General features: G+C 42.4%; 1 protein-coding gene across 2 annotated transcripts in view; it reads left to right on the top strand.

Moving 5' to 3' along the window:
* ELP1 (elongator acetyltransferase complex subunit 1) overlaps positions 1 to 22,846 on the top strand; it is a 74,838-nt gene that overhangs the window by 29,310 nt on the left and 22,682 nt on the right. For both annotated transcript variants that reach the window (XM_051842674.3, NM_001082655.1), the window contains 16 exon segments: positions 569 to 754; positions 5,337 to 5,443; positions 5,781 to 5,884; positions 6,988 to 7,041; positions 7,137 to 7,242; positions 8,699 to 8,814; positions 9,144 to 9,217; positions 10,338 to 10,416; positions 10,509 to 10,588; positions 12,022 to 12,159; positions 12,261 to 12,346; positions 12,652 to 12,800; positions 14,735 to 14,858; positions 15,834 to 15,931; positions 17,716 to 17,917; positions 20,750 to 20,811. In XM_051842674.3, the coding sequence (XP_051698634.2) occupies positions 569 to 754; positions 5,337 to 5,443; positions 5,781 to 5,884; positions 6,988 to 7,041; positions 7,137 to 7,242; positions 8,699 to 8,814; positions 9,144 to 9,217; positions 10,338 to 10,416; positions 10,509 to 10,588; positions 12,022 to 12,159; positions 12,261 to 12,346; positions 12,652 to 12,800; positions 14,735 to 14,858; positions 15,834 to 15,931; positions 17,716 to 17,917; positions 20,750 to 20,811 (1,765 nt within the window).

Here is a 22,846-nt window from a genome sequence, read left to right as displayed (position 1 = left end):
GGGGCTGAGTCCAGAAAGGCTGCTTGAGTGGGAACGTGCGGCTAGCGGCAGCTGAGCATTTGTCTCTGGATCTAAAGGCAGGCAATCTATGGTATGGGTTCCTGTGCGAGGTTGCAAAACGAGTGCACTGGTCAGAAGGCTACCTAAGGAAGGTGTTGGAGACAAGAAGACCATCTCTGGAGCTAGTTAGTCATGTTGATATGAGGTGCTTAGGAAATGACCAAATCTCCTGAGACCCAGAGATCTGCTGGAGCCGGGATTGAGTGCTGGTACCCAATTAGGTAGAAGGGCTCTGGCGTTCATTAGTGTAGGGCTTGGAGCCCGATGTTTTTGTGTATTCAACTTCCTGAATTGTTCCCTTCAAATTTAAACATATCAGGGGCTACGAAATTTAACTTGAAGTAAGTATAAAAACGTTCTTGAGCCAATCAAGCATTATTACTATTACTCAGTTTTTATTCCTCTTAATAATTAGGAATTGGGTGTATACAAGATAGTTCATTCGGGAGGATCTTTGTGCTTTTAAAGTTCTATTCATGTCTTAAATATTCTCCAATATTTAAAACAGAATTCAGTTTGAGAATAATGAAGATCAAGAAATAAACCCACTGAAGCTCAGCCTTCTCTCCTGGATTGAAGAAGACATTTTCTTGGCCATCTGCCACAGTCAGTGCAGCCCCCAGCAGTCTGTCATTCACCGCTTGACTGTGGCCCCTTGCGAGGTGGACGAGGAGCAAGGGCAGCTCAGTGTCAGGTATTGCTATGCACATACATCTCTATAAACAAATGGAGGAGGTTGTTTGTCTTTTTATTTTATTTTATTTTATTTTGGCTTCTAGTTAGCAAGGTTGAGAAGCAGTAGCTTTCCTGGTAGGCATATTTAGCTTAGCAAGATTAAGTCTAGTTTTGAGTTACATCAAAATAACCAACCAAAAATAAAAAATATAATAAGAAAGTAAAAAATAGGACAAATACCCATAAAGAGGCAGAACATTTTCAAGTTATGTTAAATATTTTAATTCAGCATGTACAAACATTCTTGCAGAGTAACTATTAGATCTTAGAACTTATGTTAATAAAGATGGCTAATTCTCATGGACTAATGTAATGGGAAGAGATTACAAATGTAGATATGCTTCCTTTTGATGTGGTGACTTCAAAAGGCTTCTTCTGGCTACCTCATCTATACATCCTGTTTGACGTTAGACTGCCTTTGCCATCAGAAAGTCATCTTCGTTTTTCTTTGCTGAAATTTCTATGCTCCCTGTACCTGAGTTTTGTTTTGATTCCTGACCACATCTTCATCATGTAACAGACTTCTGATGTTCTTTTCTGTAATATAAGCCTGTTGGGCAGCAGGTAGCATTCTGGCCAACTCCCAGAGCTCCCCTTAGGTTTCAATATCAGAACTTGGCAACTAGTCATATACTGATATTATCCCTAGATTTGTTTGTAATTAAAGCTCTACTTGTTAGATTTATATTTTGAGAACCCTCATTGCTGTTGAAAGAAAAACTGCAGGGTGGGCTTTGTGCTGCAGTAGGTTAAGCTGCCATTTGGGACTTCGACATCTGTACTGGCCCCAGGTCAAATTCTGGCTACTCTGCTTCTGATCCAGCTTCCTGCTCATGTGCCTGGGAGGCAGCAGATGATGACTGAAGTTTTGGGCCTCTGTCTACCCATGTGAGAGCGTAGGTTGAAGTCCTGGCTTCTGACTTGCCTGGCCCAGGTTTGGCTATTGTGGCTATTTGGGAAGTGAACCAGCAGATGGAAGATTGATCTTTCTCTCTGTCTCTCTGTCTGTCATTCCACCTTTCAAATACATACATCTTGAAAGGAAAAAAGAAAAACTGAGACTAGTTAAATATAACAGTTTTCTTGAGAAAGAAAAAAAGATTCCAGAACTAGGTGGCACTCCAGGCCAAGATGATTGAGAATGCCCCTTCTTTTAATGTGGTGAGCTACTTTTCTAATCAGAACAAAAGGAAATGACATGTAGGGTTTACCTGATTGGTGCAATTTGACATGGCTGTATTTGGGCATAATTTGAGCAGCCTTGAACCTCAAATTAACTGAGGGGTCAGCTACTAGAATTGGCCAACATGCATTTAGTCAGGTGCAAATGTGTACTCTTTAAGTTAGGGGACAGCCTGCTGGCACATCAAGTTAAGTTATGGTTCACTATATATGGGGGCACAATCGGGCCAAACGCATTGGTAAGTGCAGAAGTTGGTTTAGGCCTGCTTATTCTTACTCAACTTTGGAAAATTAAGAACCTTTCCTTATTATATATAAATGACATAATACAGTCATTCATTTTTAATCTTTTATTCATAATGCTTCATGATACAACGGGTCTTCAAAAAGTTCATGGAAAATACATGTTACATGGGAGACCAGGAGGAAGCACCTGGCTCCTGGCTTTGGATCGGCACAGTGTGCCAGCCGTAGCAGCCATTTGGGGGGGAACCAATGGAAGGAAGACCTTTCTCTCTGTCTGTCTCTCTCTCAGTGTCTAACTCTGCCTGTCAAAAAAAAAAAAGAAAAGAAAAGAAAATACATGTTACAGAAGAACTATGCATAGATTTCCAAAAAATTGTACCAAAATAAATTTAGAATTCCATTTTTATGTTAAATTTTTGAAGTACCTTCATAATTTGAAGAAACTTTCTGTGAATATGTCGAGATGCAGAATATGTTTTAGATATATGGAACACTCAAAGTTAATGGGATTTTACTTTATAAAGAAAAGTTGAGTGGTTTACATAAGACATTAGAAATGTTTACATTTTACAGGTTTTACTTCCTCAAAAATTTTTTATTTTTCTTAAAGATTTATTTATTTATTTGAAAGGCAGAGTTACAGAGAGGCAGAGTCTGAGAGGGAGAGTGAGAGAGGTCTTCCATCTGCTGGTTCACTCCCCAAATGGCCACAACAGCCAGAGCTGGGGTGATCCGAAGCCAGGAGCTTCTTCCAGGGCTCCCACATGGGTGCAGGGGCCCAAGGATTTGGGCCATCTTCTACTGCTTTCCCAGGCCATTGCAGAGAGCTGGATCGGAAGTGAAGCAGGTAGGACTCAAACCCATATGGGATGCCAGCACTGGCAGGTGGCAGCTTTACCTGCTACACCACAGCACTGGCCCCCTCAAAAAAATTTTTTTTTTGACAGGCAGAGTGGATAGTGAGAGAGAGAAACAGAGAGAAAGGTCTTCCTTCTCTGTTGGTTACCCCCCAATGGCCGCTGCAGCCAGCGTGTTGTGGCCGTCACACTGTGCTGATCCGAAGCCAGGAGCCAGGTGCTTCTCCTGGTCTCCCATGCGGGTGCAGGGCCCAAGGACTTGGGCCATCCTCCTCTGCACTCCCGGGCCACAGCAGAGAGCTGGACTGGAAGAGGAGCAACCGGAACAGAAACCGGACCCCGACCGGGACTAGAACCCGGGATACCGGCACCGCAGGCAGAGGATTAGCCTAGTGAGCTGCGGTGCTGGCCAAAAAAAAATTTTTTTAAAGTTTTATTTATTTTAAACATTTATTTATTTATTTGAAAGTTTGAGTTACACAGAGAGGGAAGGAGAGGCAGAGAGAGAGAGAGAGAGAGAGAGAGAGAGGTCTTCTATCCACTGGTTCACTCCCCAATTGGCCACAATGGCCAGAGCTGCAATGATCCGAAACCAAGAGCGAGGAGCTTCTTGTGGCTCTCCCACGTGGGTGCAAGGGCCTAAGGACTTGGGCCATCTTCCGCTGCTTTCCCAGGCCATAACAGAGAGCTGGATTGAAAATGGATTAGCTGGGTCTTGAACTGGCACCCATATGGGATGCCGGCACTGCAGGCAGCGATTTTACCTACCATGTCACAGTACTGGCCCCAAGTTTTATTTATTTATTTATTTGAAAGGCAGAGTTAGAGGGAGATCTTCTTTCCACTGATTGACTCCGCAGATGGCTGCAACAGTCAGGACTAGGCCAGGCTGAAGCCAGGAGCCAGGAGTTTTGAGGTTTCCCACATGGGTAGCAGGGGCCCAAGGTCTTGGGCCATCATCTGCTGCTTTTCCCAGGCATATAAGCAGGGAGCTCGATTGAAAATGGAGCATCTGGGACAAGAACCGGTGCCCATTTAGGATGCCAGCATTGTAGGCGGCAGCTTACTCGCTGTGTCACAAAGCCAACCCCCAAATTTGAAATTCTTTGTCTTTAGTTTGTAGAAGGAAAAATGAAAGGCAGTCATCTTATTTGCTGTAAAGGAGACGAGAAGTGATTTACAATATGTTTCTGTTGCTTTGGTTTTCTCAAGAAAGCTAATTTTGTTTCTATAAAATGTGATTATTGGTGTCGTTTTTCGTTTTTTAAGATTTACTTATTTGAGAAGCAGAGTTACAGAGGAGAGACAGAGAGAGAGATCTATCTGCTAGTTCATTTGCCAAATGGCTGCAACAGCTGAAGCAAGGCCGTTTCAAAGCCAGGAGCCAGGAGTTTTCTTCCTGGCTCCCATGCAGGTGCAGAGGCCCAAGCACTTGAGCCATCTTCCACTGCTTTCCAAGGCTGTTAGCAGAGAGCTGGATCGAAGTGGAGCAACCAGGACTCTAACTAGCACCCATATAGTATGCCAGTGCTGCAGATGGAGGCTTAGCCTACTATGCCACAGCACTGGCCCTGATTATTGATGTCTTAAAAGCAATATAATTTGAAGTCCTTTGATTATTTTATAACTGTTATTAGCTTACATTTACTATAGCTTGAACTTCATAAAAGATACTCTTTTAAGCGTGTTCCTTGTATTGGCTCATTTATTTCTCACCATAACTCTGTAAAGTATGTGCTTTCAGCACTGCCATTTTATTGATGGGGCAACTGAGGTGCAGAGGAGTTTTGTAACTTGCTCCATATCATACAGCTGGGAGCAGGATCTAATGAGAACAGTCTGTTCTCTTAATCTCTTGATAATTTAGCTTCATAAAATTTGAGGGCCGGCACCACGGCTCAATAGGCTAATCCTCCGCCTGCGGTGATGGCACACCGGGTTCTAGTCTTGGTCAGGCAGGAGCCAGGTGCTTCTCCTGGTCTCCCATGGGGTGCAGGGCCCAAGCACCTGGGCCATCCTCCACTGCCTTCCCTGGCCACAGCAGAGAGCTGGCCTGGAAGAGGGGCAACCGGGACAGAATCCGGCACCCCGACCGGGACTAGAACCCGGTGTGCTGGCGCCACTAGGTGGAGGATTAGCCTATTGAGCCGCGGCGCCGGCCCCTTGTCTGTTTTTAAAACTTGTGAACTGTTGCTACTTTTGAGAGTAATAATTGTTCATAATACTTCTTTTTTTTTTTTTTTCAACTTTCATCAGTTCATCCATATCGGTGGATGGGATCATAATCAGTATGTGTTGCAATTCCAAAACCAAATCGGTAGCATTACAGCTGGCTGATGGCCAGATACTTAAGTACGTTTGGGGTAAGTATCAAATTGGTAGGAGAGTATGTATATGACTTAAATAGATATTTAATTCTTTTTGTACTTGTGAGTAACTTGTCAATGTATCAGTGATTGTTAGGCCTTGTAATTACCCTGGAAAACTCTTAAGCTAGAGTGGAATTAGCAGATATATACTTCTGTTTTCTTACGTGATGAACTGGAGTACCTTAATTACTTTCCAATACACATTTAAATGCAAATACATTTGGGAAGTGATCCAAATTGCATGTTAAATGTTTTATCAAGTATTAGTTTTGACAGGTTTTTAACAAAGAGCAGATTAGCTATTTGTAAGCCAGATCTCTTCATTTTGCAGAGTCACCTTCTCTGGCTGTTGAGCCGTGGAAGAACCCTGGTGGATTTCCCATTCAGTTTCCTTATCCATGCATACAGACTGAACTGGCCATGATTGGAGGAGAGGTAAGTGAACACAAAGCAGGAAAATTTGCCACTTAAAGAGGTTACCCAGGGACTGACAGCATTAGGTGGAAGGAGCATGGGCTTTGGAGTTGGGAGTTTAGTTGGTCTCTAAATCCCAAGACAGCAATGGGAAGTTAATGTACTCTCCCGAGCCGTACCTTCTTCATCTATAAAATAAGAAAATCAAAATCTATCTTTTAATGTTTTGGAAAAACTATAGAAGATAATATTTTTATCCTTGTTTATACAGCTTATTGAAAGTTTTATTAAATGTCTTTTTATGAAAACACAGCTGTGATCTCAAAAATAGTGTTCAGTAGGTTGTCATTCAACAAATACTAGAATGTCTATTATGGTGGGCGGTGGAATACGGTGGTTACAAACAAAGCAACAGGTGAATCCTTTCTCTTCTGGAAGTTGTAGTCTAGCAGTGTAGCTGTATTTATTTCTTCAGTTGGAAGAGTAAAAGAAATGAGCAGTGTGTAATGGTATAGAATAGTGAGGGATATATGGAGGAGAAGGGCACTAAGAAGATAGTAGCTATAAGAATGGCAATACTTCTTTTGTAGTCCCAGAAAGCCTCTGAGCCAGTGATGTGTAGGCAGAGATGTTAAATAAAAGAAGTTTGTCTCCCCAGAAAGAAAGAGAGATCTTCTGTCTGCTGGTTCATTCCCAAATGGCTGCAACAGGTAGGGCTGGGCTAGGCCAAAGCCACGAGCCAGGAACTCCAACTGGTCTCCCACATGGGTGGCAAGGAGACCAAGTACTTCAGCCATCCTCTACTGCATTCACAGGCACATTAGCAGGGACCTGGATTGGAAACAGCAGCTGGGACTTGAACCAGGCTTCCAATATGGGACGCCTGTGTTGCAAAGCAGTGGCTTAACCCACTGCAACACAGTGCTGGCTCCTGATTTAAAAAAAAAACTTTCTACCAAGATAAACTTCTTCCCATTCCATTTTCCATGAGCTTTTTGAAGTATCCTTTATATTCAGGCCTGATTACAAGGATTTTGTTGGGGAGTAGAACTATATAGTACAAAGGTTAGGTTTAACTAGTTTGAAATAAAATTGCTTATTGTTTCACTTTTATTTCTTTGCAGGAATGTGTCCTTGGTCTGACTGACAGATGTCGCTTTTTCATCAATGACACTGAGGTATCAGGGTTTGGTTTGATGTTGGATCCTTTTTACTGTCTTGGCTACAAGTAGTAAAGCTAACTTTCGCTCCCATCTTTCTTGCATTGTTGCAGGTTGCATCAAATATCACATCATTTGCAGTTTACGATGAGTTTTTATTGTTGACGACCCATTCCCACACCTGCCAGTGTTATTGCCTGAAGGATGCCTCAATTAAAAGTAAGTTTTCAGTAAAATAAAATAGAAATAGTCCCTCTTTCAATGTCTTTTGTCTTTTAGAGTTTTGATGACATTTTAAATTCTTCACCTCCTTTGGCTTTTTATCACAGAGGACTAAACTGGAGGAAACCTTCTGAGTTCATTTCTGTAGCCCTTATTCTCAATATAGTATCTGATTTAAATCATTCTGCACAAGTTAGCAGACTTCTTTATTATTTTTTAAAAGATGTATTTATTTGAAAGAGTTACAGAGAGAGGTAGAGACAGAGAGAGAGGTCTTCCATCTGCTGGTTCACTCCCTAGGTGGCTGCATAGCCAGAGCTGCACCGATCTGGAGCCAGGAGCTTCTTTCGGGTCTCCCACATGGATGGGTGCAGGGGTCCAAGGGGTCCATCTTCTACTGCTATTCCAGGCCATAGCAGAGATAGCTGGATTGGAAGTGGAGCAGCCAGGAGTAGAACCCGCATCCATATGGGATGCTGGCACTTCAGGCCAGGGCTTTAACCTGCTGTGCCATAGTGCTGGCCCCTAGACTTCTTTTTAAAGATTTATTTTATTTCTATTTGAAAGGGTTACCGAGAGAGAGAGAGGAAGCCAGAGAGAGAGAGAAAGAGAGGCCTTCTATCAATTGGTTCATTCCCCAAATGGCCACAATGGTTGGGGCTAGGCCAGGCTGAAGCCAAGAAAAGGAGCTTCTTCCAGGTCTCTCAAGTCGGTGCACGGACCCAGTACTTAGGCCATCTTTTGCTGCTTTCCCAGGTGCATTAGCGGGGAGTTGAATCAGAAGTGGGACAGCTGGGACTCAAACTGGTGCCCATATTGGTTATTGACATGGCAGGCAACACATTGCCACAATATTGGCCCCAAGTTTACAGACTTTCAAAGGACGGTTTTCCTTAAGAAGGACATTCAGGAAATTTCATTATGTAACTAACTTGAAATTTTATTTTGAGTTACTGTGTAGGTTTCAAGCTACCAGTGTGCTTTCAGTATGTTATCTAACTTTTCTCACTGTGATTACCCTTTGTTGTATATCTGGACTCCATCTCATCGTTTGTAGGATATTGGCTCCATTTTTTCTTGTATTTCACACCCCATCTTTGGGTGTGTTTTCCTTATTCTGAAAAGCCCACTTACTTTCTTTGCTTCTGACTTGCAAAATGGCATCTTTGTTTCATTTATTTGGTTATAGTACACTGATAATGCTAAGAAAGAGAGAAGCTCCCTAATCTTTCCTGTGTTTTTCCAGATCACTTGAGAACTTGTGTATGTGAATATGCATAAGGGCTGTGTGTAGGAGAGAGGGCAGTTTCCAGAAGGACTCAGGGTTTGGAGGTTGAGTGGAGACCAAAGGAACCTGGTAGTTAATTGTTTTCTTCTAGTTCAGATAATATGTGTGGTTTCACTGCAATTACTGGAGAGAGAATTTTTAAGCCTTGCCCAATGATATCTTTAGCATTACAGGCAGGTCTGAGCAGCAGTCACGTGTCTAATGGGGAGATTCTGCGGAAAGTGGAGAGGGGTTCACGGATTGTCACCGTTGTGCCCCAGGACACAAAGCTTATATTACAGGTAAGCTGATTTTTCAAGCTGTCCTTCTGATTGTCACTCTGTCAGTACCGAGCAGAATTGTATTTTAGGATCCCTTGTCATTTCTATTCATTCATTATAAACCTTCCTTGCTAGGTTGTCTGTTAGCTTTATGCAAAGGAATGTTCATACGGTTTATGACCAGTGAGACTCAAAAGGAAACTTTTTTTTGAAAGTCAAGATACTGAGCACAACTAGATTCTGCTAAAAGTATGCCCATTTTAAAACATTGCAGTGGTTCTCTTTGAAGAGTTCAGTAGAATTGTGTATCCTTCTACTTAAAAGTGTTATTTTGATTTATTTATTCCAAGATGCCAAGGGGGAACTTAGAAGTTGTTCATCATCGAGCCCTGGTTTTAGCTCAAATTCGCAAGTGGTTGGACAAGTAAGTGCTATATATATGACTAGTTGTTTTGTGATCCATGTGAAATAAGAAGTGTTTCATTGCGATTTTTAAAACTTAAAAACTGACAAAGCTTCATTTCAGGTATCTTTAGTCAGTTTTAGTTCCTTCCTACCTTCTCCGCCTCTCCCCATCCCATCTCCCTCTCTTCCTCTTTAGTACTGTATGTTGTAGTAGACATTCTTTTATCAGAAAGAATCTTGAAGCTTGTCATATAATGCAAGTCTTCTGTTAACCTAAGGTATCTGTGTAGGCTTTCAAGTTGTCCTGTGAACCCAGAGAAATTGTACACCAGCTTGTGTCTGTGTTTATTTATCTAGATAAAAAGTTTGAATGCTTCAACAGATTGATAGAGGGGCCTGTGACCCAAAAAAACCTGAGACACTATTATGCAGGAAATGATCCATTTGCTGGGCCTGTTTAGGGAAAACTTTATATTAGAAGGGTCTGCGTAATGTTTTGTTGAAAAAGTAGACCTAAGTTCTGTCAGAGTTTTCTGTTGTGTGTATGTGGGGATATAGTCCTCAGACTGCTGGGATCACACCTTTTCAGAAGGTGGATAAATCTGGTCTCTGGTGTTTTTTTTTTTTTTTTTTTTTTTTTTGACAGGCAGAGTGGACAGTGAGAGAGAGAGACAGAGAGAAAGGTCTTCCTTTTGCCGTTGGTTCACCCTCCAATGGCTGCCACGGCTGGCGCGCTGTGGCCGGCGCACTGCGCTGATCCGAAGGCAGGAGCCAGGTGCCCCTGCTGGTCTCCCATGGGGTGCAGGGCCCAAGGACCTGGGCCATCTTCCACTGCCCTCCCTGGCCACAGCAGAGAGCTGGCCTGGAAGAGGGGCAACCGGGACAGAATCCGGCGCCCCGACCGGGACTAGAACCCGGTGTGCCGGTGCCGCAAGGCGAAAGATTACCCTAGTGAGCCACGGCGCCGGCCGGTCTCTGGTTTTGTCATCCTGTAATTTCAGAGTTGAAATCCAGTAGTAGGTGTGTGGCAAAGAGACTGTAAACTGATATAACTGGTTTGTATGCTGATGACAACATTCTGGGTCCGGGAAGCTTTGTTTTTGTGCATTATCCTTTCTCTCTCTTTTGTCTCCTTACAGAATTATGTTTAAAGAAGCATTTGAATGTATGAGAAAACTAAGAATTAATCTCAATCTGATTCATGATCATAACCCTGAGGTAACTTTGTAAATCCTACTTTGTAAATCTGGTTTATTTTATACTTGAAATATTGTGATCTGAACTAAAATGTTTTGTGCTTTTTTTGGTAGGTATTTCTTCAAAATGTGGAAACTTTCATAAGGCAGATAGATTGTGTAAATCATATTAATTTGTTTTTCACAGAATTGAAGTAAGTATTTTCAATAATTTATGAGTATCATTGCCATAATTTTCTTGCTAAGGAAATCATACATGAATATCTAGAGGAGAAAAACAACCTTAGTAACACTCTTAGATACCAGTAGGTTTTTGCTCATTTCTTTGGAAAACAGCCTACTTAAGACTATGACTTCAAAATTTGTCATTCAGAATTATTGATTTTTTTGGGTAGGCATGTTAAACTATCTGTTTTTCTTAGGAGATTGAAATCAATTGATATCTTTCTCTGTGATGATTGTTTTCCAATTTTTTAATGAAACATTTTAAACAGAGAAAAGTTGAGAGACTTGTCCAGGAAGCATCTGGTACTACCACCCAGCCTCTCCAGTTCATATTTTACTGTATATGTATTATCATTGTCTAATATGTCCATCTGTCATTCATCTTGTCTTTAGACAAATTTCAAATGACATTGTAGATATTAGTCTACCTTACCTCTTAGTACTTCACCTTGCTTGACATAATGAGAGTATTATGTATAGATTCATTTTGGACTTTTTTGTGGTCAAATTTATCTACATTGAAACATACCACAAATCATAAGTGTGAAATTCAGTGAAATTTAGCAAGTATAGAGTTTCTGTAGCCTGAGCCTCTGCTGAGTTAGAGAGCATTTCCCTCTTCTTGGATAGTTCCCTCAGATTCCTTCTCAGTCAGTCCCTGTCCCGTTCCGTAGGCAAGTACTGTGCAGAGTAGTTGTGCCTATTTAAGAATATCTTATACCCGGTCGGGGTGCCGGATTCTGTCCTGGTTGCCCCTCTTCCAGTCCAGCTCTCTGCTGTGGCCAGGGAGTGCAGTGGAGGATGGCCCAAGTGCTTGGGCCCTGCACCCCATGGGAGACCAGGATAAGTACCTGGCTCCTGCCATCGGATCAGCGTGGTGCGCCGGCCGCAGCGCGCTGGCCACGGCGGCCATTGGAGGGTGAATCAACGGCAAAAGGAAGACCTTTCTCTCTGTCTCTCTCTCACTGTCCACTCTGCCTGTCAAAAAAAAAAAAAAAAAAAAAGAATATCTTATAAATGGAATCATATGGTATTGGTTCTTCTGTGTAAATAATGTTGCTTTCATTCATTGTCTTGAGAGACATTCACTTTTGCAAGTATCATCAGGTAGTCCTTTTCTTCATTACCAAGTCATGTGCCATTGTGTAACTATACCACTATTCATTCCCCTGGTGCTGGACACCTAGATTATACCCTATTTGGGGTAATGTGAAGAAAACATTTAAGAACATTATCCTGTAAGACTTTTGTAGATAGTTTCATTTTTCAGTATTTTTATAATTAAACTCTTGCAAAAGCCATTCGTATTTTTTGTCTCATCAGCATGCCAGGTATGTGTTTGTAATTTGATTACAGAGCCTTGTGTTCCCTTAGTGACCCATTCATACACAATTGTTCTCAGGGAAGAAGATGTCACAAAGACCATGTACCCTCCACCAGTTCCCAGCAGTGTCCAGCAGTCCAGGGATCCTGGTGGGACAAAGCTCGACCTTATCTGTGATGCTCTGAGGGTAGCCATGGAGAATATAAATCCTCACAAGTACGTTTGCCGCCATGCACGGGCATCTTGAATCACAAAAGTCCAAGTTTGTTCCAGGTCAGCTTATTCAGTTTTCTGGTGTTTTCCACTTGTTACCTTAGGTACTGCCTGCCAATACTCACATCTCACGTGAAGAAAACAACTCCAGAATTGGAGATTGTGCTGCAGAAGGTACACGAGCTTCAAGGTAGAGACCTGCTCACAGAGAGTGTGTTTAACTTGGCCTTGACTGTCACTATTCTGAGATGATCATTGCCACTTCACAGGTCAAACATGTGGCCCTTGGGTCACCATTTGAAGACCTGTTTGAGTTTTTTTGAATGCTGCCCTACAAAGCATGTAAAAAAGAGTCAAAAGTGTATATGTTCATCTGCTGTCCAGTTTTATAGGGAAAATGTTCTACTTTGTATTTTTCGTTATATTACTAGGTTTGTGGATTTCCCCCCCACCCCAAGTGGTTTTATTCTGTTTTGTTTCCTCAAACACTGACAGGGAATGCTCCATCTGACCCTGATGCTGTGAGTGCTGAAGAGGCCCTGAAATATTTGCTGCTTTTGGTAGATGTTAATGAATTATATGATCATTCTCTTGGGACCTATGACTTTGACTTGGTCCTCATGGTAGCTGAGAAGTCACAGAAGGTAGGTGGAGTTAGTACTTTTTACATCATTTTGGCTCTCTCTATAATTTTGATAGAATGGAACCCTGCCCCTGATAGTGCCATGTCTTGTCCAGGGTTACCGTCTGAGTACAGGATGGGAGGCAGGTCTATGAGTCTCTGCGGCCATGCCACACTCCTAAACCTAACTCTCTATCATAGTTCTGGGCCTGTTTAAATGTTTTGATTGCTTGGTTGAGCAAGTGAAATAAAATCATATGGTTATTTTTAAGGTTATAGATATATGTCTGAACTAATTCTTTTTTTTTTTTTTAAGATTCATTTATTTATTTGAAAGTCAGAGTTACACAGAGAGAAAAGGAGAGGCAGAGAGAGAGGGAGGTCTTCCATCCGCTGGTTCACTCCCCAGTTGGCCACAGTGGCCGGAGCTGTGCTGATCCGAAGCCAGGAGCCAGGTGCTTCTTCCAGGTCTCCCACGCGGGTGCAGGGGCCCAAGAATTTGGGCCATCTTCTTACTGCTTTCCCAGGCCATAGCAGAGAGCTGGATCAGAAGTGGAGTAACCGGGGCTCGAACTGGCGCCCATATGGGATGCCGGCACTGCAGGCAGCAGCTTTACCCGCTGCACCACAGCGCCGGCCCCATGAACTAACTGTTTTCTTACAGAGAGATGTCACAAGTGGTTCATGTCCTGCTCTTTGAATACGGCTCTTTTTGTAGTGGGAAGTGGGAACATAGAGCATAGGAAGGCTCACAGTCTCTTTTCCCAGCTTGGTACGTGTGCTGTGGTCAGAAAGTGGGAGCATCACTGCTCTAGGTATTTTATTTGTTTTTTACAGCCTCATTCTCTTCCCCTGTCATTACTTTCTTAGCTATTGCCAGAGTAATCCTTCATGTCTCGGCTTCAAATCCTGTGTGAGTTCTGCATTGCCCCTAGGATAAAGTACAGAAGCCATCAGTACTTTAAAAACCTTCCCTGATTTCACCTCTGTGTGTGTTTGAGTTCTCATCTCTGCCCTTGGGGGACAGGCAGAGCTTTTGTCCTTCCTCTTTCACAGCCACCGCCACCATGTGCCTTTGCCAGTAGCATTACTTCTGCCACCTACGGGCTGGTGCTTCCATTGCTCTCACCCGCATATTCACCTGGCTGATTCTCACTCAGCAGGTCAAATGGTGCAAGGTGGCAACTTCCCAGTAAGTCATTTTTGCCTCCCTCTAGGGACTGGAGGCTTCTGTTGTATCCAGTGACTACCCCTGTCTCCTTCTAGGATATGTTTCCTGAGCTTAAGGTTACATTCTATTGCATTCTTTATACTTAGTAGATTCTAACTAAATGTTTGTTGATTGAATATTTTGGCCCACAGTTATCCTCTGTATCGCATATGCATGAACCTTTAATTATGTAGTTTCTTGTTTTTTTCTGATTTTATTCTTAGGTGTATTCCTCCTGGTTAATCAGTGAAATTGCATTCAGAACAGGAAACATGTCTTCTTTAGGAAAATAAATAATTTGTGATAGTCCAAGGCACCAAGCTGGACATACTGTCAAATATTAGTGTGGTAGGGCCTCAGAGCTCTCAGAGCTTAGCTTAGCGTAACAGTAGCATGTGGTGTTTGCAGATGGAGGGCACGGAATATCGTGAAAACAGTAACAAGAGCATACTCTTAGAAGAAATTTGAGTATCTTCTAGATTAGAGCCTTGTTTCCTTATTAGCTATGACATACAAGTGGCTGTTATGAGAGTTGAAGATTAATCATGACAATTGTTATTCCACATATAAACAAATACGTAGATGTGATTTGTACCAAAATTTGTTTGATGTAGTTTGATTTTATATATTATATATTATTATATACATCTTGAAATTATAAAGCTTTGGGTTTATTGCTATAATTGTTGTAGGTATTTTTATTTTCATATGTAGATGTCACAAGTAACACAATTCTTATTTTTTAGGATCCCAAAGAATATCTTCCATTTCTTAATACACTTAAGAAAATGGAAACTAATTATCAGCGGTTCACTATAGACAAATACTTGAAACGATATGAAAAAGCCATTGGCCACCTCAGCAAATGTGGTAAGCGGGAGGATAGTATGTTTATTTCTGCTTCAAATCTTCTTTGGACATAGTTAAGTTGTAAATTAAGATAAAATGTTAATTTAGGGGCTGACATGGCATAGTGGGTTAAGTCGCCACCTGCAGTGCCAGCATCCCATATGGGTACTAGTTTGAGTCCCAGCTGCTGTGCTTCTGGTCTAGGTCCCTGTTATTGTACCATAGAAAGCAGTGGAAGATGGCCCAACTGCTTGGGCCCCTGTACCCACGTGAGAGACCTAGATGAAGCTCCTGGCTCCTGGCTTGTCTGGCCTAGCCGTGGCTGTTGTGGCCATTTGGGAAGTGAACCAGTGGATGGAAGATCTCTTTCTCTCTGTCTCTCCCTCTCTCTCTGTAACTCTGCTTTTCAAATAATTATATTTATTTGAAAAACAAATATATATTAGTTTAGACAGAGCCTGATTTCACTTTTCACTCCTGAAGGCTTTAGTGATTATGTTTGTTTTACCTTATTTTGCCACATGTTCTGAGAAGCTGAGGGTAAAACAGATCAGTTCAGTGGGCTGGAGGAACTCGCTGAACTGTGAGATAGCACAAACCCTTCTTGGGTTAAGAATGAGCACCTCCTAAATTAACTTCATTGTCTCAAAGTTAAAATTGATAATTTTCTCTTGTGGTCTTTGCACACATGTGAAGGATACCCCCAGCTACCTGCAGTGAGTAGTGAGGTTCCCCTTTCCCCCTGTCCAGTGCCCTGAAACATGGTTTTAGTTGGAAGTGATGGCATACTGATCCCAGTCGGTGCTTCTCCTTCCTCACTATATTCGGTGGTGCTCATTAAAAATTCAGGTTCCTGAATTCCGTTTTCCAGACACTCTTGATCATGTTGGTCTTAAGAAGTCGCTCACTGATTTTTCCGGGGACAGTTGGTGTAAGTGGAGGGTGTTGTGCTTCCAAAATCTTAAACTTGTGTTTGTGTAAATCTTATCCCTGCAGGTCCTGAATACTTCTCAGAATGCTTGAACTTAATAAAAGATAAAAACCTGTATAATGAGGCTCTGAAGTTATATCCACCAACCTCACAGGAGTACAAGGTGTGTTCTCTGTGGGATGACACTCTGATTTTTTTTTTTTTTTTTTTTTTAAATTTTTGACAGGCAGAGTGGACAGAGAGAGACAGAGAGAGAAAGGTCTTCCTTTGCCGTTGGTTCACCCTCCAATGGCCGCCGCTGCAGCCGGCGCACCGTGCTGATCCGAAGGCAGGAGCCAGGATCCAGGTGCTTTTCCTGGTCTCCCATGGGGTGCAGGGCCCAAGCACCTGGGCCATCCTCCACTGCACTCCCTGGCCATAGCAGAGAGCTGGCCTGGAAGAGGGGCAACCGGGACAGAATCCGGCGCCCCAACCGGGACTAGAACCCGGTGTGCCGGCGCCGCAAGGTGGAGGATTAGCCTATTGAGCCACGGCGCCGGCGACACTCTGATTTGCTTTATGCATTAGTTGGAAAGAGATGAAGATCCTGAGTTCATAATTTCAAGGTTTATCTGAAAATGCACTGGCCTCACATTTACTCTCCTATCTGAGAGACTGGCTCTGACCCACTGTGAAGAAATGCCCAGGACGGAAAGCAAGTAGCTATCCCTGGCCCCTTACCCTGAACACCACAGTAGCTTCAACATGAGGTCCCCTACTCCTGCCCCACCCATCTTCCAGTGCAGCCTCATGCTGCATGACTGATGAGCCTAACAAGCACAAACTTTCCCATGTACTTCAGGAGAAAGGGAGTTTTGTTTTACTTGTTTCTTAAATATTTATTTACCTTTACTTAAATGCCAGACACTTGCCTTGCAAGCCAGATGTATTGTACGGCCTCAGTACCCTGTAGTGCACAATTTATAGATGAGGGAACAACTTACCTAAGTGTCTGGGGCTACAGCATGCAAACACAGGGAAGGGAAGCCAGGATGTAGCCACCAAGCCTGTGCTGTCAACATCACTCTTACCGTGCCTCCATCACCACCACTTCTGGTTTGTCTGCAGATCCCACACCTGTCTCTGTGGTCTGCCCCGTGTTTAACACTAGCTTGGCCCCTCTCCACATTCCCAGTTACTTGGAGGTAGTTGCACATTGTGCCTCTGCCAGCTCTACCCTCCACTTCCTTTAGCCCTGCTTGTCCATCAGACCTCCTGAAACTCCTTCCTGAAAAAGGTGCCAAATGCAGAGTTCCCAGAATACCTTGTTCTTACGAACTACCAGTTTGTGGCTTTGTCTCCCCTGCTGGGTTCTGGGTTCCTTAAGGGCAGGAATTCCATGCCTTGTCTGTGTCGCTGTCTAACACCAAGCCTGAAGAAGACAGGATTTGGCCAATGACTGCCTCTTTGCTCTCATTTTCTGTTCCTCTTTCCTGTGCTCTTCTGCTGCAGCCACAGCAGCCTTGTTGTTCCTCAAACCTGCTGTGCACATTCCTGTCAGAGGCCCGGGTGCCTTCTGTGCTGGTGATGCAGCACTCTCCTGACGTCTCACACAGCTTCCTCTCACAGCCCTGAGATGGGGCTCCCATCCCACTCTGCCACTGTATCATGTCCATGAGGCCATTCTTTATCACTGGAAGAGCAGGAACTCGGTAGTGGGTCTTGTAGGGTTTGTCACATTGATTTTGCTCTTTGCCTGGCACATATGTTGGAACTCAGCAATTATTTGTTGAATGAATAAATGACATACCCCAGAAGGTTTTGAATGAATAGAAAAATTATTGGACTAACTGATCAACGAAAGGATTTTCCCATGCAGTTCAAGGGTTTCAAGTAAGTCACTAAGGTAGCCTAGAGTGAAATGATTGTCATATTTCCTCATCCACCCTAAATCTCCTCTTGTCACAGGACATCAGCATTGCTTATGGAGAACACCTGATGGAGGAGCACCAGTATGAACCAGCAGGACTGGTGTTTGCTCGCTGTGGGGCCCATGAGAAAGCTCTCTCAGCCTTTCTGACTTGTGGCAGCTGGCAGCAAACCCTCTGCATGGCAGCCCAGCTTAACATGACTGAAGAGCAGCTGGCTGGCCTGGGCAGAACTCTGGCAGGTTTGCATGGTCGTTTATTTGTCTACTTCTCTGAAAGGTTTTCCTGCCCCTTTTTTTTGTTGTTTGTTTTGCTTGTGAGTAGGGCAGCATACCTAAGACAGTCTCATACTCACTGATAAAACTTAGAATGGTTTACTAAGTAAGGTAAAGGTTAAGCTGCTGCAACAAGAGTCCTGAATACACTGGCATTCTAAAGAAAGTAGTTTATTTCTCTCACAGGAGGACCCATGAGTCCTTCCATTGTGTGGCTCTGTGGTCTCTTAGGCAGGCGGTTGTAGCTGGGTTATCTCCATATCTTGTGTTCAGTCCTTGGAATGGAGAGCAAGGCCAGAGTCATGAGAAAATACTTACCATTAGTTTAGAAACTACCTGGAAGTTAAACAGTCACTTCTGTTTCATTTCAGTCGCTGAATGTATGTCATGTGGTCACACTAAACACTGTTTAGCTGGGGCCATGTGCTCTGTCAAAAGATAAAGATGAATCTCCCTCTTTTTTTTTATTTGAAAGGCAGATTTAGAGGGATACAGAGAGATCTTTTATTTGCTGATTCACTCCTCAAATGACTGCAACAACCAGGGCTGTTTCAGGCCAAAGCTAGGAGCCAGGAGCTTCATCTGGGTCTCCCATGTAGGTGCAGGGGCCTAAACACTTGGTCCATCTTTTGCTGCTTTGCTAGGTGCATCAAGAGGGAGCTGGATTGGAAATGGAGTAGCTGGAACCTGAATCGGCACGTATGCTGGCACTGCACCACAGGGCTGGCCTCAAGATGAATCTTCTTAGACCACAGATTGTTGGAAACAGTAACAGCTGTGGGCATTAGGTGGTAGAAAAGGCCACATACACCAGCAGTGTAAAGCAGACAGTTCTGTTGCTTCAAGGCCTAGAGATTGCCTGAACCACAGGCAAGGCTGTGGTTCTGATTTCTCAGATTGGAAGAGAGTAAGGATGCCTATAGAAGAGAAGAGTAGGACCCTGCCTTCTCAGCAGTACTTTGAAGTAAAAAATGACCGATAGACTTTCCCCTTTACCTTTTTTGTCCTAGTCCGTTTTCTGTTGCTAGTAACAGTATCACAGACTGGGCAAGTGATAAAGAAAAGAGGTCTATTTTGGTCCTGGTCTGAGGTTGAGAGTGTGCATCTGATGATAGCCATCTTGCTGTCAGAGTCCTGAAGCAGCATGGGGCATCACTTGGTGAGAGATGGAGTATACATGGTGCAGGCAGCCACTTGTGTGGCTTCTTACAAAGCCACCAGTATTCAGTCATGGAGATCCACTCTGATAAACCTCATCTCATCTAATTGCCTTCCAACGGCCCCACCTCTAAACACCAGAGTTGGATTAAGTTTCCATTTTCTTTATACCTCACAATGGGGAGTGAACCGTAGTAGGAGCTGGGGTTTGAACATGAGACAGACCATAACATTTTGTTTTAAAGTCTTTATAAATACTGTTTGGTCTCAAAAAACAAAAGAAGCACTCCTGAAAAAAAATTCCAGATTGTAGCATGTTGAATTTATGTTCATGTTCTCCTGTGTTATTCATGTAATTCCTTTTTCCTTGGGATTATAAAAATTTTGAGATTATTGCATTTCTTTTTCTGGTTATTAGATCTGTAGACTCTTCTATAATCCTCAAGTTCTATTTAATGTTGAGTATTTCATATTAAGGCCTATTAATTATTCATTCTGTCTCTGTTACTTCTGCATTAGCAACTTAAGTTCTTAGGGGCCAGTGTTGTGGCCAGTGCATTAAGCTTCTCCTTGCATCCCATAGTGGAGCACCTATTCAAGTTCTGGCTGCTCTGCTTCCAATCCTGCTCCCTGCTAATGTACCCGGCAAAGCAGTAGAAAATGACCCAAGTACTTGTGCCTCTGTCAGCCACATGGGAGAACCAGCCGGAGTTCAGGATCCTGGCTTCAGCCTGGCCCAGCTCCAGTTGTTGAGGCCATTTGGGGAGTGAACCAGTAGATGGAAGATCTCTCTCGCTCTCGCTCTCTCGCGCGCGCACTCTCTCTCTCTTGTTCTTTCTCTGTTGTGTGTCCTCCCTCTGTCACTCAACCTTTCAATTACATCTTTAAAAGAAAAAAGAAACTTATGTTCTTGGATGTTTATCCCATCTAGCTCTGTTCTTGGGCTCTGTTAACTCCTTAGTATTCTTTACGACTCTTAGTGTTGCTGTTTACCAGGTCTTATGATGAACTATACCAGGTTCTCTTACATGTTAAGCAGGAAGGTGGAAGGGGAAATGATCAAAGATTTTGGGGTAATGTTACCCAATGGAGGCACTGTGAGCGCACATGTAACTTAGACAGTTTTGCACAATCAGCAAAAGACAGAAAACATAACTTGAAACAGTGGAGATGACTATCTATTTTTTTTAGTGATAATGTGAGTGAGCATGAAATGGGAGGCAACAATCTGTCAGCTCCTTTCCAAGCCTTGTGTTCTGTGTGCCTCTCATAGTATGTTTATCTCACCTGGGATGAGAGTGATTCTAGAATTTGAAGACACTGCATGACCCCAAACATAAGCCAACTACCTCCATCTAGTGCTCAACCAAAGAAACAGCAGCTTTTTCTGTAACAGAAATAGGTGGATTAGTGAGGTCGGTTTTGCATCTCTAAGCCTTTGGAAGCATTTTTCAAAGCTAGTCTTGATTATTTGTGATTTTTCTAATCTGCTAAATTTACATTCTGTCATTTAAGATACGATCTATTCCCCTCACAGAAACTCATGGGTTATATAGTTTGCTGCATAATAAAGACATATGGAAGAGGCACTTTGGCCAGCGAATCTGTTTAACTTTGTTGTCAAATGCCTGTTCTTTGCAGGAAAGCTAGCTGAGCAGAGGAAGCACAGTGATGCAGCCATTGTTCTGGAACAGTACACCCAGGTAAGCTTGGTTCCTCCTTCATAAAACTCTCCAATCTGCCAAAAAGGACTTCCCAGTTGTACCTTCATCATAAAGATTAAAGGACATTGTAAAGTCCAGAGATAGTACTGGCCCTGAATATCTTTCTTCTTGCTGCCTTGACAGAAATTTAAATTCAACACATCTAAATACAGGTTGATCATCCTTAATTCCAAATTCATAGAGTTCCAAAATCCAAAACTTTTTGAGTGATAACACAATGCCACAAGTGAAAAACCTCACTTGAGACCTTATGAGACAGGTTGCAGTCAAAATTCAGGCACACTAAAAGTAATTGTATAAAATTAACCTTCACGCTAGGTGCATAAGTATATGAAATGTAGATTAATTTCTTGTTTAACCTTGAGTCTCTTCCTGAAGGTATCTGTCTCATTATGTATATGCAAGTAGTCCAAACTATGCAAAAATCCAAAATACTTCTGGTTCCCAGAATTTCAGATAAAGAGTACTCATAAGTGTAAGTTCCATGAAGGTTGAAAACACAAGAGGTCCATGATAGTATATAGTAGTGGTTTAACCTTGATAGAAAGTACTAGAATAAATCTCAAGGTAGTTGTCTTTGTACAAGTAGAAACAGTGAGAAAGGACAGTTAGGAAACAAAGTAATTGAACTTGTGGATATTCTTTGGCTTTTATTCCTGTTCTCTCCATGGGAAATATTGCTATTGTCTCCGGCAAGCTTGATAGGTTCCAGTTATACCATGGATTATAAAGATAAGTACCCATATGAGCTTTTGATATAATTGTAGTATTTGTTATGAAAGTAATAAGGATTTACTGACACAGGCCACAGACTAACAGGATTCATGTACATAGTTGACATCAGGGATTACTGCCTTGTAGAGCTTTGACCTTTGATGAGAGAATGTTGGTTACAATTGCTGGTGGCTGCATTTCTTGACATAACTATTTTTAAAATATCTGAGTGTAATAAGTGAAAGAATATAACTGAAATTGTTATCATTAGAGCTTGGAAAGAAAATATGCTGAGTGATTGCATTGAAAATATCAATGAACAAAACATGCCTACAAGGATAGAAAAGTTGAGGTGGAACAGTATCTCACCAAGTCAATTAAATGGATAATTTGCCACCATCTTTTTTTTAAATTTACAAAATATTAACTCATGAAGTTAATATTGTGATATACTTTACATCTAATAAAGTTCAATCACCAGTTTTAAGTGATGAATTGTCTGAGTTTTGACAAATGTCTACAGCCATGTAAGCCACACTGTCACCCCCTCATGATATGGAACATTTGTAACACTCCAGAAAAATTCTTTGCTTTCTGCTTTGCAATCCATCTTCTTCTGCCACTTCCAGCCTCTGGCAACCACTGATATTTAGGATTTTATATGAATAGAACCATATAAACAAATGTGTACTCTTTAGTCTGGCTCCTTGCACTCCTGTGATGCCTTTGAGACTCACCTGTGTGCGCTTATATCTGTAGTTTCTTCTTTGCTGCTGAGTAGCACCTCGTATGGATCCGTCTTAGTTTGTTGATCTACTCACCAGTTGATGTACATTTGTATTATTTTCACTTTGGCTTATTATGAGTAAAGCAACAACTAGTCTCTGTGGAAGGAGTGGGAGGGTGAGGTCACATGGTAAGTGGAGGTTTACCTTCACAAGGCTGCAGAACTCCTGCAATGGCTGCACCATTTTGTGTTCCCACCAGTGAAAGAGTGCTTTAGGTACTTCTGTGCTCCCAGCACTGGTGTATTACCTGTAGCTACATAACAATTTACTGGAAAACTTAGCAACTTAAAACAACAAACACCTGTTATCTTGCCATGTCTATGGATCAGGAATCTGGGCAGGGCTTAGTGGCCTCTGACTCAGAGTCTCACAAATCTGCAGTTAAGGAATTGGGCTAGAGTCATCTCAAAGTTTAATTAGTTTTTCCAATGTTTTATTAGGAGTGTATAGAAATATAGTTGGGATAGGTGTTTTTGTTTTTGGTATATCCCTTTGTATACTAAAGCTTTGCT

The sequence above is a fragment of the Oryctolagus cuniculus genome, chromosome 1 (assembly GCF_051225735.1).
Source record: "Oryctolagus cuniculus isolate XC-2025 breed Fujian yellow rabbit chromosome 1, ASM5122573v1, whole genome shotgun sequence".
Classification (NCBI taxonomy): domain Eukaryota; kingdom Metazoa; phylum Chordata; class Mammalia; order Lagomorpha; family Leporidae; genus Oryctolagus; species Oryctolagus cuniculus.
Note: the sequence above shows the minus strand (reverse complement) of the source record. Positions and strands in the feature narration are given on the sequence as shown.